We start from the raw sequence: 19795 nt of genomic DNA, 5'->3' as shown, positions 1-19795 counted from the left end.
GATTTCCTCTACAGAAATACCACTTGCATACTATATAAAGAATCTCTAATATTTTTCCCACTGCAAACACGTTGATTTTCAGAACAACGTGCCCTGCTGGCATTAGGTTTACAAAGGGACCAAAATAAATCCAAGAGACACGAGGCTGGTGGTGGGACTGTGAAGAGTTTAGTGCTGCAGAGTGATTACAAAAGTTCACTATATCACCTTAAGATGATAGGAGCCAGAAATTCACTTAAAATTCGAGCAATGACAACCAAAAGGTTAATTCATTTTCTATGGTCTGAATGATATTGCTCCTTTTTGTAGTTTCTATTTGGGTTTTTTTCCAGATTCCCATAAAGCTCTTAAAAATCCTTTCTTCTGATTAACATTTTATGACACAGAAAGAAGCATTGGTAATGTGTTCCCTTAGTGAGTTCCGCTGTGGTGAGAAATGTACTCTGCATTGGTGCACAATTTAAAGGGAATACAAGCTGCACGGTGCCTACCACTCAAAATGAAACCTCATGGTTTAGAGCGCTGTGTCATCCACAGGGATACACCACTGCTGCTCTTGAGTGGTTCCTAGTCACCTTCCCTCTCTAAGGCTATCTTCAAGTAACTACTGCTATTAGGTTGTTTCTCCTGTATGGCATCATCTCTCCCACCATTAGCAGAAACTTCGAATCTTCGAATTTCTTGACAATTACTTATAATATCAAGTGGTTTTAGGAAGTTGTCTCTTTTATAGGGTTGCACTTTTGCTGTTTGGGTGTACCCTCCGATTCCAAACCTTTGGTGGTTTACGGAAGCTTCCCATTCCATAGGGTTTCACCACCACATATCAGTTTGGACTCAGAGGCTCTTACTATTTAATTTAGGAAGCTTTGCCTTTCTTGATGCTGATCTTGTAACTACAGTGGGTGGACCCTCCTGCTCATATGAAGAGATTGCATGCCAATAAGGCTGCACCTCTGCTGCCTTTGATCAGGCATCTGTTCTAACATCTGATGGATTGCAAAACTGTGTCTTTTTTTATTTGAGGGGACCGCACAGCCCCCTCCCTAAGCCTTAGTATGCCTTGGGTGTCCCATCCCCTTTTTTTGCTGATTCTGGTCCCATGGTTGGCTCCCTGGGGCCTATGGTGGCTCGGGGAGAGGGGGCAAGCAGCCCCCTTTCCTTAACGAAAGAAAGTAGTACTGGCCGTAAAAAAAATTCTGATCCAGTGGGAGCCCCATGGGATTGTGGCAGAAATCACTGATTTTGTTTTTGGTTTTAGCCCTGGGGGGTCCTTCTGGGTCCCTCCGCCCCATGAGGTTTAGGTGGCAAGGTATCCCTACCCTACTTCCTTACATTTTTTTATTTAACACTTCAGGACACGGGACTAAGTCCCTGACTCCTGTAATGGCTGTCAGCAACATTTTTCTCATGTTGGGAAAAAAATCTCCCTGTTTCGATCAAAACACTATGGGGTCATTATGACCCGGCAGTGAGTGGTAATGTGGAGGCAGTACCGCCAACAGGCTGGCGGTATATACCACCACATTATGAGAATGGCGGGTTGGCTGCAGTCAACCTGCCGCTTCTCCACTCAGACTGCAATGGCGGTAGCAGCCGCCAGGCTGGAGATGCCAATCTCCAGCCCGGTGGCCACTATAGTACCACCGGCGGCATTATGAGCCAGTCTATCACCATTGTTTTTGTGGCATTAGCAATGCCACGAAAACCATGGCGGTAGGCCCTACCAGTGACAGGGAATTCCTTCCCAGTCACTGATAGGCAGCTCACCCCCCCAAACACTCTCCAGATACCCCCCTCTGTCCATGCTCCCCCCTTCCAATTCCCCACCCTCCCCATACATGCACTACCCCCAGACAAGCACCACGCATACACACACTCACTCACACTGGCATACGCGCATTCATACACTCATACATCCAGTCGTGCTAGCACACATACGTCCACACATTCACACTGACATGCAGACGCACACTCACATTACCATTCATACACGCATTCAAACAGAAGCATACACCCACGCAAACAACACTACACACACAGACACATTCACGCACACACTCACACATCCATGCACACATCCCCACACACACACACAACACCCCCCACCCCCTACCCTGTCGGAAGCCCAACTTAGCTTCTTCCAGGTGGTCTTCCGGCAGGGAAAAGGAAGGGGCGCTGCTACCGCCAGCAGCATCCGCCAGCAGAACACCGCCAGGCTGTATCACAGGTCATGATATGGCTGGCAGCGGTTTATTGGCGTGGCGGTGCTGGTGGTAGCAGCGCCACCTTACCACCATCGACCAGAATGATCACAGCTGGATTTCAGTCCTTCTTGTGGCGGAATTCTGGCTGTGGTCATAATCTGGTGGACGGATGGTAGCTGCGGTGACAGTCTTTTGGTGGCCGTCACCGTGGCGGTAGGCGGTTTTTACCACCAGGGACATAATCAGGGCCTATATTTTTTAATTGGTGCTCCGGCAACAGCCTCTCAAGCCTCTCTCAAATCCAACCTTCCAGACATACAAAAATGTTTGCCCCTTAATTTCTAAAAAGCTACTGAACAGATTTAAACCAAATCACAAAAAGCACATCTTCAGACTAAGATCTAGATTACTGCCAAATTTGATGTAATTCTGTTCAGAAGTTTTTACTCTAGCCCTTCATAAAGAAGTCTATGGAAAATGCATGGAGATTTGGGGGTTTGAGAACTCCCTTTTTCCTCAGCCCACGCTTGACAGATCACCCTGAAACTCTCCATGCGCAAACTAGGTGAAAAGAGCACTATTTTGGAAAGATTCTCAGAGATTCTTCAAACAGTGGCAAAGTTATTGGCAACACAAAAAATGCATTTCCTATGGAAACACTGACCTAACTATAACTACCCATATGTAACCGAAAAAACACTAATATATGCCACCTATAGTTTAGTCAAAAAATGATGACTTGCACTCCATCATGCACTGCTTATGACCTCACTTATTACATCACTCATGACATAAATACCCAATCCTCCACATGCACTAATTTCTCTTCAATTCCCCATCATCTCTTTTATTTTATTTTTTGGGGGGGTCAGTACTCCTTAGTTATTTGGACAATGCTGTTCTTTAAATTTAATGGGTGATGGCATCTATTATGTCATTTAACATGCCATAAGTAATGTAAAGCATAGAGGCTGGCAAAAGATCTAAAGCTGTCTAAGGCCAGGACTAAAAATGAAGTGCAAATTGTTAAACATACACACGACCGATAGGTCTTTTATGCCACTCAACACTTCCAAAGCACTCATTAACGCATTCGTTTTGAGCAGGTTTTACTACAGCAATAGTTACTAGTGATCGTTGCCTAACACTATTTTACACCACTCAACAAATTCCCATACTTCACACACAGAACTATGCTATGTACTGTCTATCCAGGCAAACTGCCACCTCGTGATACAATCAGACTGACTCATCACCAGAAATAGCTGTCTACAAGCTGTCAGCACTTGCAGTGAAGGCAATAAATAGTATGGTTGCTTATGGGGTTGGACTTTCCTATTGGGCAATCTGGCGGTGCCCGAAAGGCCAGGTGTGACAGGTCAGTGTGTGGGCCTTTTATTTGCTGTTTCCTGGCCTATTTTATGGTCTGGTTTGCCAGTGTTTAGTATAGATTTTTCGATGTTACCACAATCAATGGCTGCGTCAAGCATAAATGTGTGCAGTCACCCATTTCTTGCAAAACATTTATACAATGTATCTTTACAAGTACAAATAGAGCCTGACTTGCAAATGTTTGTCACTTTTTTAGCTGTTTGATTCACTAAGGTTTGAAGGTGGCACTGTTATTTAGTGTACGTCCTATTTTCTGTCTCAGTTCGACCATGGGCCATTACTACCTCTTTGGCGTTCTTTCTTGACACATACACAGAATCTGTGATTTACTAATTGTAATATTCTTGTCACATCCAAACCACCATATTCCTCCTTCGAATTCTGATTCATCCATCTCGTGACCCTTGTTACAGCACTTTCCTACCATCAAGCATTCTTGCAACAACATCCCTCCATGAGTTCAAAACTGCAATGAAAAGTCCTCTACTGCAACTGATAAAGCTAACATGACAACGACTTCAAAAAAAACAAATGTGTAGTGTTCTCACCTCACACTCCTGGCCCACAAACATAGTGACCATGAGGATTTGAATAACAAACATGTATGCCCAACAAAGACCAACTAAAGACTCAAAAAAATCACCGTCATCTTACCTTTACACATGGAATTTGATCATCTTGAAAATCTGTCAGTATGATGACATTTCAGTTAGACCACATTTAGTTCTAGGGTCAAAATTGGTGAAGTTGCTCTGCGCACTTTCCTCTAAGTGTTGATGAACATTGTCAAAGTGCTGGCTTGTGGGTTTTCAGCAATATTTGCAAGCAGTTTCTAACTCTGACAACATTTGTTTATTTGCTCCTATGAAGAGCAGGAGTAAATGTACTTGTATCGTATTTAATGAAAGGTCACAGCCCAGAGTTGCTCGGTAGTAGGATAACAATCCCTTTTTGTGAAGAAACACGATAAATCGATTATGTCAAATTTTCATTTTAAGGAATGAACATATGCTACGTAAAAAGAAATAATGACGCAACTGAACACTCCTCTCAGCCAGCAACAGTTGCAGGCATCTGACCTCAACACAAAGGCAAAAAGTTACCCCAACCACAGTAAACGCCCAGGTTTTTAAGTTTTGTGTTTTTTGCCAACCAGCTGTGACTGAGGAGAATGCCACAAAAAAAATTATATGAAAACTTAAAAACGTAAATTCAACCACAATCAATGCCGTTATCAAGAAATAAATATCGATGCTCAATTACACCACAATCATAAATTGGTTATCCATAAGTACGAATGTATTTACTTGGCTTAAGCACTATTGTCAACATGATTGAATAAACACCATAATAATCGTTATAAGTACATTAAATATATTGGTGAAGCTTCCATACTAAAGTATTTAAAAGTTAAAAGCACTCTTACCGTGCCATCGTCCATACACACGAGATCCGCTGTGTACGGCCCTCTGGTCCCCTCCACCGCCAGCAGATCCCCGGTGGTGGAATGGCTCCCCAGGGACAGGAGGCAGGCGCCAGTGACGTCCAAGAAGTCAATCTTAGAATTCCTCAGACACACGTTGTAACTATTGCTCTGAGTGGAGGGCAGACTTCCCTCGGCAATCAAGCAGGAGGGCTGAGCACATCTCGCAGTGTCACCGCCGCTTCCATAAACTTTCAGGGCCACACATATAATTACTGTTAACAGAAAAATAAAGGAAATGAACGCAATTGCGATAACTAAATACAGGTTTAGATCCGGCATGGAGTCCCCTGCGCCGCGGCGCTCTATGAATTCGGACACCATCTCGCTGTTATTGTCAATGAAACTGACGCGGAGTGTGACTGTGCTTGAACGCGCGGGTTCTCCCTGGTCCTTCACGCGCAGGATCAGGCGCTGGTGACTCCCGTCTCTCTCTTCAATGGACCGAGATGTTCTTATCTCCCCCGTGCACAGTCCGACTCTGAAAAGAGAATCTCCTTTTCCTTGCACTAAGTGATATTGTAACCAGGCGTTGTATCCGCTGTCCGCATCCACGGCTGTTATCTTTGACACGAGGTAACCGGGCTCCACAGTCCGAGGGATGTACTCGGGGCCAAATGAGCCGTTCCAGGATCAGGGAGCAGGACTACTGGAGAATTGTCGTTCTGATCGAGTATGAATACATCGACGGATACATTACTGCTGAGGGAGGGAGTCCCAGCATCCTTTGCGTGGACATGGAATTGAAAATGCCGCATTTCCTCGTAATCAAACGATTTTAGTGCATAGATTTTGCCATTTTCTGCGTTTATTGAAACGAGGTTATTATAAATTGTGTTTGGTGTTAGAGAATATGTGAGGTAGCCATTTTCTTTCAGATCCGAGTCCGCTGCAGAGATTGTAAACAGGTGGGTCCCCGGAACATTGTTCTCCGTTAAGTGCTTAGAATAAGAAGGCTGAGCAAACCGGGGGCTGTTGTCGTTTGCATCAGACACTCGCACTGTGAGGGTTGTGGTGGAGGACAGAGCGGGGGCGCCTCTGTCTGTGGCGGTGACGGGGATGCTGTGCTCCTCTGTAGATTCACGGTCCAGGGGCATCTTTAGGACCAGTGAATAGTGGTTGGTGAAAGTATTCCGTACAGCAAACGGAAGAGCTGCAGGAATGGTGCAATCCACCTTCCCGTTATCCCCGGAATCCTTGTCTGAAACTATCAACAGCGCGATGACGGCTCCGGGAGGAGCATCTTCAGGGACAGAGCTGGACAGAGAAGTCGCGGTTATTTCAGGAGCGTTGTCGTTCTCGTCAATAATTTCCACCACTACCTTGCAGTGGCCAGCTATAGGGTGCGGTCCTTTATCCGTGGCTTCCAATAACAGCTCATATACATTGGAGTCTTCGAAATCCAGCAGTCCCTGCACTGTGATCACACCTGTGAGTTCATCTATGCTGAACACCTGGCGCACACCTGAAGGGACCCGCTTGTTAAAGCCATAAGTGACTTCACTGTTTGGTCCTTCGTCTATGTCAGTGGCAGTCACCTGTGCAACCATTGTGCCCATGGGTGCGTTCTCTAATAGTTGTATCCTGTAAACAGCCTGGTCAAATATGGGAGCGTTGTCGTTTGCGTCACTAATGTGAACGTGTATTTGCACAGTTCCAGACTTCTTTGGATTCCCGTCATCAAATGCAGTGAGAATCAATTCGTAAAGTGCCCTTTCCTCCCGATCCAGGAGCTTGTTTAGTATCAGTTCCACAGACCTGCTGTTTTCAGAACTTCGGATAATGTTTAGGTCGAAGTTGGAGTTAGGGCTCAGCATGTAATTTTGGACAGAATTGGAGCCAATATCAAGGTCGATGGCCTGTTCTACCGGAAACTTTGTCCCTACGAAAGAAGACTCAACAATACTAAGGATGAATTCCTCCTCGTGAAAGGAAGGGGCGTTGTCATTTACATCCACAATCTCGATTTCAAGGCGATGCATTTCCAATGGATTATCGATTACCAGTTCCACGTGCAGTGTACACGCAGCGCTCTGCACGCACAACCCCTCTCTATCGATCCGTTCGGCGATCACCAAATCACCGCTGTTTGTATCCACCCGGAAGAACTGTTTCTTATCCTTAGACACGACTCGGGGTCCACGGGCTTTTAAATGAACTGTGCTGATCCCCAACTCCTTAGCGATGTTTCCGACAGCGGCCCCTCGCTCGAGCTCCTCTGGAACTGAATACCTGATCTGACCCAGGACAGAATCCCCGAGACAGAAAATCAGAAAGCACCGCAGCCGCAATGGCTGCCCGGGCCTGTCTTTTGATTCTGCCATCCTAAGCGATGGGTGCCCGTCAGCGCCGCTGTTTTTCCAACCACCTCTTCAGCAACCACCCGCTGATTATCAGATGGAATCAACCGTATCCCAGGGCGCCCTACTCCAGAGTACGAGGCGGTGATTCAATTGCCAGACTCGACGTATGTGTCTAATACAGCTGAGCAAAATACCGGTATCTTGTAGCACCTTTTTGATGCGTTTTTCCAAGTAGTCGATATGTACTGCCATCTTGTGGTTGAAGGTTTGAATTACAATAAAGTTAAATGCTTTTCAAAATGTATTGTGCAGCTTTTTTTTCTTGAATCGATGTTGCTTTCCGATACTGCCGCAACCAGTGGGTTTCACTTGGTGTAGATCTCAGTACACACACGTGCTTCCAAGATAAAAAGCCTTGCTAACTTTCCTGAGACTGACATTCGTTCCCATGTGTGCAAACAGCGCTGTTCCGGGGTTGAACAATGCTGAGTGGGCAGAGTGTGACTTTATTACTATTGACAGGTTCGTCAAATATTTAGCCTAGCTTGAACTTTTCTGTGTCTTGACAGCGTAAAGCTTTATTGTGGCACTCCTGAGGTCGGCTTAGAGTATCTTTGATCAGAAAGGCTGGATGTGCACCAACCAGAAGAGAAATCCGAGGACCTTTGGCTTGGAGCGGCCGCTATTAAAAAGGCAGCAACAGGTCTGTCGATATAGTGAAGAGCCTGAGTGCAACAGAAGCACGTGCACCGACAGTGCACTGACATGCCGTCCGCACGAGGGTTACTTGACTTCTCAGCCTTACCAGGGGGTTTAGAAGCAACAACACATTAATGCTTACTGCTTTTCCCACACATGTTCAACTACTCCCACAACCTCCGTGCTTGTTGTTTTTTTGTTCTTGAAGTTTTATATCGCCAGAAAATGGCTTAAGTGTATTAGCCAGCTTTACCGAGTAGTAGATTAAATTACTCAAGGTCAGTTTCATATTGTTTAGTCATGGGGAGAGTAAATCATTTGCGCAGAATCACACGATATAGAGTCAGACGCCAGGACTCTTATCGCGTTCCCCTGTTGGAAAGACGGCAGCTGCCGTAGTTAGGCCCTAAGCCCTCCTGGTTGTTACAGAGAGAAAACATTCGTGTTCATTTCAATTCCTACCTTGAATAAATGTACCCTCAGAGTCCAAGCCGTCCCCCCTGCCCCCTCATGTAGCCTGGCACACCGGTGCAGGCATCTCTACCAAGAGGAACATAGACATCCCTCGAAACGCCTTTTTTGCGTCGTCTTCCAAGCACAATATTCATGACAGCGGCACCGGAGTCGTTTTGTTTCATTTTACTTCAGCAGCGTCGGCAGTCGTGCCTTTTCAGTAAGAACAGTATGTAGTAAAACCAAGAGGCGTGCAGTCTTAGCACTAAAAGGGAACAGGCATGAGATTTAAATCATGGGGAAAAAGTAAACAGAGATCAAAAAAATGCCATACAGCTTTGGAATATGAGTTGTTCGTGCAGCGAACTGTGCTGTTCATCTCATTCCACGTGGATCTGCTGTGATGAGTTAATGGTGGGCCTTGTAGGTTCCATTCATCCTCTATGAAAGCAGAATTCATTGGTTATTTTCGGTTTGCACGTCTCACTGTTTGTGGCTGTCTGGGGTGACTTGGGCCTTCCATGTCCTTATGTTCGCTGTTTCTATGATAAACTCTACAACAAGGACCCTTACTTGTGCCACTTAAAGGCGCCGCCCGGTGAATGGTGTCAATAGAGTCTGTTTCCTCTACTGCTGGTGCCTGGCGATGCAGGGCAGAAGACAGCTGTATTTTATCTCCCTTGGATGGTCCCTTGATACGACGAAGTTTTCTTCATTTTCCCACTAAGAGCCCTTCCGCCCTCAGTACTGCGTTTCTACGCCTCGGTCGTCTGGCGCACTGTGAGGGGAAGGGTGTGTTGTCAGTGGTCGTGCCACGGTGGGGGCAGCTTTCTGTTCATGATCTGCTCCAGGCTGCCTTACACCACCTGCTTCCTGCGGGCCACTTACGGGCTTCCCGGCTTAACGACCTCCTTCCAGGGGTAGATGTGCCAGAAAGGTCTCATATTAGCTCCTTGGTGAAAAAAACAAAAAATGCAATGACGTCAGAATTCGCTCCCTTCGCATTTTCTTTGTCATATTTGAACTGCGCTCCTGGAGTTGCTCTAATAATTACCTAGTGGAATGACAAAAATAAATACATCCCCAGCTCTCCCTGTTAGACCTTCATAAACAAACAGACTTTAATTGGACAAAGGGGTAGGGCATGGCCATTCTGTGGAGCCCAGGTACCCAACACACAGGCCAGCACTGCCTCCTCTGTGGGGGTCCTGTCTTTCGTGGAAGGTACATGCAAGGGGCACATGAACAAACGGCGCCGCGTCTTGCTTAAAATTCACACATCTTATACGTGTCCTGGGTGGAATACTTATCTTCGCTCGGTTTATCTCCACCAGTAGGCGGCGTCTTAGTTGCAGAGTTCAATACAGCCATCCTCGTGAACTACGCGACATACTGTCCTGTAGTCATCGAGCTAGCGTGCTTGCATGGGTTAGAGGTGAGCAGGGCCCCTGGATGTATGCGATAGTGCGACTGCAGCAATGTTCGCATTATTATAGATATGCCGTATTTGCCACATAACCCATCGTCTCCCGCATAATATGCAGATGTTAACAAAACATAATTTTGTTTCTAGCTCAAACGGTTCTAAAGTTAAGAAAAATTCAATGACACGTGTTGCCGCACGGTGCAAGGCCCTTTGAAAAAAATTACGGGTCACCTTTCTAACGCCTATTGCTATATTTGGGTGTTAATCTGGTATTAAGGAGGTGCAGACAATCCCCACACAGTGTTCCTAAATTTAGAAATTAAGTAATACTATTACATAATCTACAGCGTTATACCGCATAATTTGTCGTTCTTGCCACATAGTGTACTGAACCCTGCCGCATAATTCTAGTGACCCTGGAAGTGAGCCACAATGGATCGCTGGTAACACCAGGAAGGGGAAAGGCTGTCCCGCTGCACACGGTGGAGGCCGAGGCCAGAGTCTTTCCGGTTCCGCACAGTCTCCGATGGGAAAGCTGCTGGCACCGGGTTTAGGATGAAGATGTGTCTGTTCACGTGCGTGCTGCCCTCCAGTAGCAATGTTTACAGTTCCACAGAGAAAAGACGAAAAGCACAGCATGCAGGCGTGTATGCGCAACAGGTGGCACGATCGGCACAAGCGCATGCCTCCTGAACACAATTTATTTTGATCTCATGAAGCATGCATATAATTTAAAGGTTTGTGCGCTCCTGAGTGTGTACACAATACTAAGGCTAACAACGCAATCACATGTTCCACACTTACATCCTTATAAAAGTTATCAAATGAAAGAGGGTAAAACATGCCGTGTAGGCCGCGCTCTGCATGTGACATTTACAGCCTCCTTCACGGTGTGACCCAGCCTCAGTCAAACCGAATCGCCACCAAAAAGGCCAAACCCTGCCTCTTTACTTAATGTTATTCACTCTCCGCAGGCCTTGTGAGAGAACATACAATGTCATGTCCGGCACGTGTCTCAATATATCATTCTAATTTACTACTTGGCCGCCATTGCTCTTAAATGACATGTCCCCTTCCTAAAAATCTCTGTCGGAACTAAAGTCTCCTCAAATGTAGATCGGCTCCGTGAAGTACGGACCACTCTAGTACTGCAGGTCCCTGGTGCAAATCCACATTTCCACGAAGAGACGCCCCAGGTGGTGTCTATGGTCGTCCCAGACCTGCAGGAGGATTAAAAGACTGCTTCCTTAGAAATGTTGACTACATACATGTGTATTAATTATTGGGATGCACCATTTTAATGATATCCTTGTGGATTAAGGAAAGGACAGTCACAGGCAAGTGAAACAACACAAACTGGAAGCCGAGGATAAAGCACTGACTTTTGAGAGAAATAACGCAATTCATCATCAACATCAGCGCGAGGTTTATTGGAGTTTTATAGAATCACCGGGGCTGCCTGCTAGGTGGGTGTGTGCACAGTGGCATCTCTCTTTATCAGCTATCATTTTCTTAACTATCCGGTCCCTTCATTGCACGCTCTGCTGTGTTTATCTCCTTATCACAAGAGCAAGCAAGGGGATGTAAGGATGAATGTGTCATCGAGGCCAACAGGGCGCGGGGTCTGTATATCTCCCATCCAGAGGGCGCAGTTTGATTAAGAAAGAGTCACTTATGATAGGCGAGGAGAGTGAAAGTCAGTCTGCAGAGTGATGCACAAGTGACACGAATATGACCCCCCCTGCTTGAGGGTCGCTGCAAAACATACAGGTGCATTCTGAATAGGTAGTTGCACCCGGGAGCTTGGTTCAATGATTCTCTCTCAGAGCTCAAGACAGCAGGCTGGTGATTGGCTCTTGCCCAGAACATGTAGGACAGAGTCTAGTGAATACTGGGGGTGATACAAGGGACCCCATTAGTCACAAAGGCCTCCTCGGTGGTCTGGAATTTAAGTGGGATGAAAAAAGTGAGCGTTGGGGGGGGTCTCTAAAAGTGGCGAGCCATGTCCTAATTAGAGGTGTGGCTTAAACACCTAAACTAAATTCTTCTGAGTTGTATAGTGTGTCACCACATCAGTATGCACTTCTACACATCCCCTTCACTTCACTACCCGAAACACACATCATGCCAACTCACCTTTGGAAGTGCAGTTATTTTAGTTTCACTTTGTCAATATTTTGATAACTGTTGTGAGAGAACAGGGCTGATTGCAGAGGCCCCCTAACTTTTTGCCCCCATTTCCACTTTTTGCTGGTGTTTCGCAGACTCTGATGGTGCCCTGGGTACTGTGTAAAATCAGTATGCAAATTAGGCTAATTATAATTGGCTAAGTCAACCTACCTATAAGTCCCTAGTATATGGTAGGGCATGTAGGTTTAGGGACCCCAGCATAGGTAGTGCACCCATAGGTGCACTGCTGAGGTGCCCAGTGTCATTTTAAAGCCAGACCTGCCTTGCTGGCAGCTTTTAAATTAAAGTTATATGCAAATTCGACTTTGGAATTAAAAGTAGTTCCAAAGTCTTAAACTACCTTATTTTTACATATAAGTCACCCCTAAGGTGTGCCCTATGTGCCCCTGGGGCTGGATGCCATGTATCTATAAGCAGGGACCTTATAAAAATAGTTTTATAAGCCCTGGTGAAGTAAAACATCCACATTTGTTTTCCCTCATTGTAGTGAATGGCCTCCATAGGCTAGAATGGGGAGACTTTATTTTAATGTTTAAAGTCCCCTTAAGTAACAGATACCAGAAGTTTGGTATCAAATAAATTGTTATAATAAATCCCACAACTTCCAGTTGTGGGATTTAATATAACTTGTTCAGGTAAAGAGTTTTAAACTGTACCTGAAAAGTTGCCAACTTCAGCCCTGCAGTGTTTTTGCTGCTGTGCTCTGATTGGCCAGCCTCTGGCAGCCTGGCCAGGCTGCATTGATGAGTTGTGAAGTGGCCTGGCTCCACACAAAGAAATGTGCCTGTGGGAGGAGATCTCCCCTCAGCAGATGGTGAAGCAGGAAGGGGGAGGGCTGCCAAACTGGTCTTCAAAGGCAGAGAAGGACATTTGGAGCAACCCAACAACACCCTCACATCCTGCAAACCCATACAATAACACAATATAGCACCAGGAAAATACACCACACAGTGTTTAGAAAAATATATGATATTTATCTGGGTATTTGCAGGTCAAAAACGATAAAAGATGCAATAAGAAATTGTAGAGATATCACTGAAAAGTGATATGAAGTGTCTTAAGTCTTTAAAAAGCAAATAAAGTCTCTTTCAAGCACAAAGTACCTGGTTTGGAGTGAAAAATCTCTGCAAAGGGCCACAGAGGAGGAGATGCGTGGAAAATGGTGTGTGCGTCAGTTTCACCCCTTCACACACAGACTTGCATCATTATTTTTCACGCAGGGAAGCCGTTGCGTCGATTTCCAGTGCGCGGACAGGTCTCCTCTGTGGGTCGCAGGGTTTTCAGACGCCCCAGGGTCTGTATGTGGAATCCTAGGCTTGTTGTCCGGCTGCGTGTCGTTCCTGTAGACTGTGCGTGGAATTTTCTCCCTCACGGCATGCGCTGCGTCGATTTCCTCTCTGGAAGTCGTGTGGCGTTGTCCAGGCGGGACGTGCGTTGAAGTTCCGGTCGCACCGCAGGCGTTGCGTCGATCTTTTCCTCGTGGGATCGAGCGGCGTCTTTCCGGTCTGGCATACAGTGAATTTTTCACTGCGGAGCAAGCTGTGCGGCAAATTTTTCTCCGCACAAGGAGTCCAGTTGCAAGAGAGGTCTTTTTGGTCCTGAGACTTCAGGGAACAGGAGGCAAGCTCTATGCAAGCCCTTGGAGAGCACTTATGCAGCAAGGCAAGAGTTCAGCAAGACAGCAGGGCAACAGCAAGGCAGCAGTCCTTTGTAGAAAGCAGTCAGGTGAGTCCTTTAGGCAGCCAGGCAGTTCTTCTTGTCAGGGTGCAGGTTCTGGTTCAGGTTTCTTCTCCAGCAAGTGTCTGAGGTGGTAGGGCAGAAGCCCTGTTTTATACCCAAATGTGCCTTTGAAGTGGGGGAGACTTTAAAGAGTGGCTTAGAAGTGCACCAGGTCCCCTTTCAGTTCAATCCTGTCTGCCAGGGTCCCAGTAGGGGGAGTGGAAGTCCTTTGTGTGCGAGCAGGCCCTCCACCCTCCCAGCCCAGGAAGACCCATTCCATTCAAAATGCAGATGTATGCAAGTGAGGCTGAGTACCCTGTGTTTGGGGTGTGTCTGCACAAGGAGCTGTCAACTAAACCCAGCCAGACGTGGATTGTAAGGCACAGAAAGATTTAAGTGCAGGGAAATGCTCACTTTCTAAAAGTGGCATTTCTGAAATAGTAATATTAAATCCAACTTCACCAGTCAGTAAGATTTTGTATTACCATTTTGGCCATACTAAATATGACCTTACTACTCCTTTCAGATCAGCAGCTACCACTTCAACAATGTATGAGGGCAGCCCCAATGTTATCCTATGAAGGGAGCATGCCTCACAGTAGTGTAAAAACTAATTTAGGAGTTTTACACTACCAGGACATGTAAACTACACAGGTACATGTCCTGCCTTTTACCCACACAGCACTCTGCTGGTACACATTAGGGATGACTTATATGTAGAAAAAGGGGAGTTTTAGGCTTGGCAAGTACTTTTAAATGCCAAGTCGAAGTGACAGTGAAACTGCACACACTGGCAGTGCTGCAGGCCCACTAGTAGCATTTAATCTACAGGCTCTGGGCACATACAGTGCACTTTACTAGGGATTTATAGGTAAATTAAATAGTCCAATTGGGTATGATCCAATGTTACCATGTTTGAAGGGAGAGAGAATATACACGTTAGCACTGGATAGCAGTGGTAAAGTGCGCAAAGTCTAAAAACCAGCAAAAATGAGGTCAGAAAAAGAGAAGGAGGAAGGCAAAAAGTATGGGGATAACTCTGCAGAAGGGCCATTTCCAACAGTGAGGAACGTACATTAAGCATGAGACACGATTCTTGGGAGTAAATGTAAAAGTTTGTAAAGTTTTTTTGAAGGTGAGCTATGATTGAGAGGTGTACCATTACCAATAACATGAAAACAGCTGAACCAAATGTCAAACATTCAATGCATTATTCGAAAATAAAGATTAACAAGGTAATAATCATCAACAGATTATGTACAAATATAGAAGAAATATGTAATTGATTTAAAAACTGTAGTAAGCATCACTAAGTACATACAGTATTATCCGTCTCTGGTGACATTTCATACTTTGGTTTAGCTTCCATACTGAAGTATTTAGAAAGTTAAAAACGCTCTTACCGTGCCGTCGTCTATACACACGAGATCCGCTGTGTACAAGCCTTTGGTCCCCTCCACCGCCAGCAGATCCCCGGTGGTGGAATGGCTCCCCAGGGACAGGAGGCAGGCGCCAGTGACGTCCAAGAAGTCAATCTTAGAATTCCTCAGACACACGTTGTAACTATTGCTCTGAGTGGAGGGCAGACTTCCCTCGGCAATCAAGCAGGAGGGCTGAGCACATCTCGCAGTGTCACCGCCGCTTCCATAAACTTTCAGGGCCACACATATAATTACTGTTAACAGAAAAATAAAGGAAATGAACGCAATTGCGATAACTAAATACAGGTTTAGATCCGGCATGGAGTCCCCTGCGCCGCGGCGCTCTATGAATTCGGACACCATCTCGCTGTTATTGTCAATGAAACTGACGCGGAGTGTGACTGTGCTTGAACGCGCGGGTTCTCCCTGGTCCTTCACGCGCAGGATCAGGCGCTGGTGACTCCCGTCTCTCTCTTCAATGGACCGAGATGTTCTTATCTCCCCCGTGCACAGTCCGACTCTGAAAAGAGAATCTCCTTTTCCTTGCACTAAGTGATATTGTAACCAGGCGTTGTATCCGCTGTCCGCATCCACGGCTGTTATCTTTGACACGAGGTAACCGGGCTCCACAGTCCGAGGGATGTACTCGGGGCCAAATGAGCCGTTCCAGGATCAGGGAGCAGGACTACTGGAGAATTGTCGTTCTGATCGAGTATGAATACATCGACGGATACATTACTGCTGAGGGAGGGAGTCCCAGCATCCTTTGCGTGGACATGGAATTGAAAATGCCGCATTTCCTCGTAATCAAACGATTTTAGTGCATAGATTTTGCCATTTTCTGCGTTTATTGAAACGAGGTTATTATAAATTGTGTTTGGTGTTAGAGAATATGTGAGGTAGCCATTTTCTTGCAGATCCGAGTCCGCTGCAGAGATTGTAAACAGGTGGGTCCCCGGAACATTGTTCTCCGTTAAGTGCTTAGAATAAGAAGGCTGAGCAAACCGGGGGCTGTTGTCGTTTGCATCAGACACTCGCACTGTGAGGGTTGTGGTGGAGGGCAGAGCGGGGGCGCCTCTGTCTGTGGCGGTGACGGGGATGCTGTGCTCCTCTGTAGATTCACGGTCCAGGGGCATCTTTAGGACCAGTGAATAGTGGTTGGTGAAAGTATTCCGTACAGCAAACGGAAGAGCTGCAGGAATGGTGCAATCCACCTTCCCGTTATCCCCGGAATCCTTGTCTGAAACTATCAACAGCGCGATGACGGCTCCGGGAGGAGCATCTTCAGGGACAGAGCTGGACAGAGAAGTCGCGGTTATTTCAGGAGCGTTGTCGTTCTCGTCAATAATTTCCACCACTACCTTGCAGTGGCCAGCTATAGGGTGCGGTCCTTTATCCGTGGCTTCCAATAACAGCTCATATACATTGGAGTCTTCGAAATCCAGCAGTCCCTGCACTGTGATCACACCTGTGAGTTCATCTATGCTGAACACCTGGCGCACACCTGAAGGGACCCGCTTGTTAAAGCCATAAGTGACTTCACTGTTTGGTCCTTCGTCTATGTCAGTGGCAGTCACCTGTGCAACCATTGTGCCCATGGGTGCGTTCTCTAATAGTTGTATCCTGTAAACAGCCTGGTCAAATATGGGAGCGTTGTCGTTTGCGTCACTAATGTGAACGTGTATTTGCACAGTTCCAGACTTCTTTGGATTCCCGTCATCAAATGCAGTGAGAATCAATTCGTAAAGTGCCCTTTCCTCCCGATCCAGGAGCTTGTTTAGTATCAGTTCCACAGACCTGCTGTTTTCAGAACTTCGGATAATGTTTAGGTCGAAGTTGGAGTTAGGGCTCAGCATGTAATTTTGGACAGAATTGGAGCCAATATCAAGGTCGATGGCCTGTTCTACCGGAAACTTTGTCCCTACGAAAGAAGACTCAACAATACTAAGGATGAATTCCTCCTCATGAAAGGAAGGGGCGTTGTCATTTACATCCACAATCTCGATTTCAAGGCGATGCATTTCCAATGGATTATCGATTACCAGTTCCACGTGCAGTGTACACGCAGCGCTCTGCACGCACAACCCCTCTCTATCGATCCGTTCGGCGATCACCAAATCACCGCTGTTTGTATCCACCCGGAAGAACTGTTTCTTATCCTTAGACACGACTCGGGGTCCACGGGCTTTTAAATGAACTGTGCTGATCCCCAACTCCTTAGCGATGTTTCCGACAGCGGCCCCTCGCTCGAGCTCCTCTGGAACTGAATACCTGATCTGACCCAGGACAGAATCCCCGAGACAGAAAATCAGAAAGCACCGCAGCCGCCATTGTCCTGCGAGCCGCTGTTTCACAACTCCCATCTCAGGCTAGATTCAACGGCAAGTCTGAGCGATGCGAGTTGCTTAGGTTCTGTCAATTATTTTCAGTCCTGATCAGCTGGAAGAGTGTCCTCTTTAGCACATATTTCCAATATCGATGTCTGTGCTCGCAAAAAAAAGCAGGAAACGAGGATGCTGGTTCTGCGTCTATCATTATAACATTAACGGGTATCGACCGCCATCTCGTGGCTTTTTGTGGGAACCACAATATTTATGTCTGCCAATGTCTCATATCTGTTGATTAAAAACAATCTGCACTGTTTGTTTTGTTAAGCTGATTGAACTGGCAAGCATTAAACAGGTCGTTCCTGGGCAGGCAGAAAAATATCCACACCCGCTTGTTTTACATTGTTTCTACGGGAAACTGCTGAACAAGCATTATGTGCATCTATGTGGAGAAAGTTGATTCCCCACTGCTCACTACAGTGCACGCTGTGACTCCCTTTTGACTCTCAAAAGCTGTGGTGGCTAGTGACCATTAAGAGTGGCTTGAATTCTAGTGAGCGAGACAGACTCACTTAATTGGAGGTTTTGGTGGGGTGGTTCGCCTACCCTCGCTTGCAGCAAGTCATATTCTCTCACTTATTCTCACTCTGTCTCAGTCATTTACTCTCATTCGCACTTGCAGTCACTTTTACATACTAGCTCAGTTCCACTGATTCATGCAATATCACTCATTCTCACTCTGACCCAGTCAGTCTCCCTCATTCTCACTTACTCTCACTCAATCCCATTCATTCTAAATCATCCTGAATGACTCAGTCTTACTCTGACTCACGTAGTCTTAGTTAATCTCACTCAGTCTCACTTTGACTCACTCATTTCTGCCCAGTATCACTTATTCTCACCTAGAGTCCCTGAGTCTTCCCATGATTCACTCACTCTTCCTGATTCACTCAGTCCCACTCATTCTGATTCACTCAATGTCACTATGACTCACTCATACTCAGTCCCACTCATTTTCACTCTCTCATTCTGACTCACACAATATCACTGACTCACTTAGTCTCACTGAGACTCACCCAGTTTACCTCAGTCTCACTTTGACTCAATCATTCCCACTTAGCCTCACTCATTCTCACTTAGTTTCCATGAGTCTCCCCTTAACTCACTCATCCTCTCTGATTCACTCAGTCCTCCTCATTCTGATTCAATCTCACTGCAAGTCACCCATAATCAATCAGTTTCAGTCATTCACACTTGGTCCCACTCAGTCTTACTCATTCTGACTCACCCAGTGTCACTGTGACTCAGCCTTACTCATCCACAGTCAGCCTCAGTCATTCTCACTCAATCTCACTCATTCTCACGGATTCACTCAGTCATACTCATACTGATTAATTCTGACTCACTCATACTCACTCAGACACACTTATTCACACTAATTCTGACCCAAACTCACTCATACACAATCATTTTTGCTCAGTCTGACTCAGTTAGTCTCACTCACTTTCACACTGACTCACTCTCACTCATTCTTTGACTCACCAAGACTCACTCAGACTTGACTCACTTAGTCTCACACACAGTAATATTCAGTTGCATTCCATCATTCTCTCTCCCTCATTCATTCTCACTTGTAGTCACTCTTATCACTCATTGTCCTCACTTTGACTCACTCCTTCACTGACACTCTCACTTTTACTCACACATACACACACAGACATGCTCACATATACACACACTCTCTCACAGGCATACACTCTCACACACACTTACACAGCATTGAAAAGCATTTTTTACTTACCTTGCTGTTTGTGTAGGTCCTATTTGCTGCTGCTACTTTCAGCATTAAAATTAAACTTTCTCAGCTTTGGACACTTGAAACATCAAATCTGCGTAGCAGCAGGTTTTAGTTTTCAGTCTCTGCTCATTCACTGGCTGAGTGACATGTAGCCACGGACACTGGAGGGCTCATGCATGCAACGCTCGTGGTTAACTTTATCTGTGACAATTCAACATGTCACAAATTGGGAGGCGCAGAGGCGTGCCAAGGGCCCGAGGCCAGACACAGCAGCTTCACCAGCCCTGGAAATCTCTGATGGCTGGTGCAGGCACCTTCCTGCAGCTGCGCCAGACATCAGACAGTCACTGTAGCAGAACTTTTCTTAGGCTGCTGCT

At 46.1% G+C, this 19795-nt stretch overlaps 1 protein-coding gene across 1 annotated transcript; it reads right to left on the bottom strand.

The window, feature by feature from the left end:
- Positions 1–15251: 15251 nt before the first annotated feature.
- On the bottom strand, positions 15252–17656 carry LOC138246970 (protocadherin alpha-4-like). The gene is given in 2 exon segments (XM_069201719.1): positions 15252–15958; positions 15961–17656. Coding segments are annotated over 2 exon segments (2403 nt in total).
- Between the last annotated feature and the right edge of the window lie 2139 nt (positions 17657–19795).

Source organism: Pleurodeles waltl, chromosome 7 (assembly GCF_031143425.1).
Source record: "Pleurodeles waltl isolate 20211129_DDA chromosome 7, aPleWal1.hap1.20221129, whole genome shotgun sequence".
Classification (NCBI taxonomy): domain Eukaryota; kingdom Metazoa; phylum Chordata; class Amphibia; order Caudata; family Salamandridae; genus Pleurodeles; species Pleurodeles waltl.
Note: the sequence above shows the minus strand (reverse complement) of the source record. Positions and strands in the feature narration are given on the sequence as shown.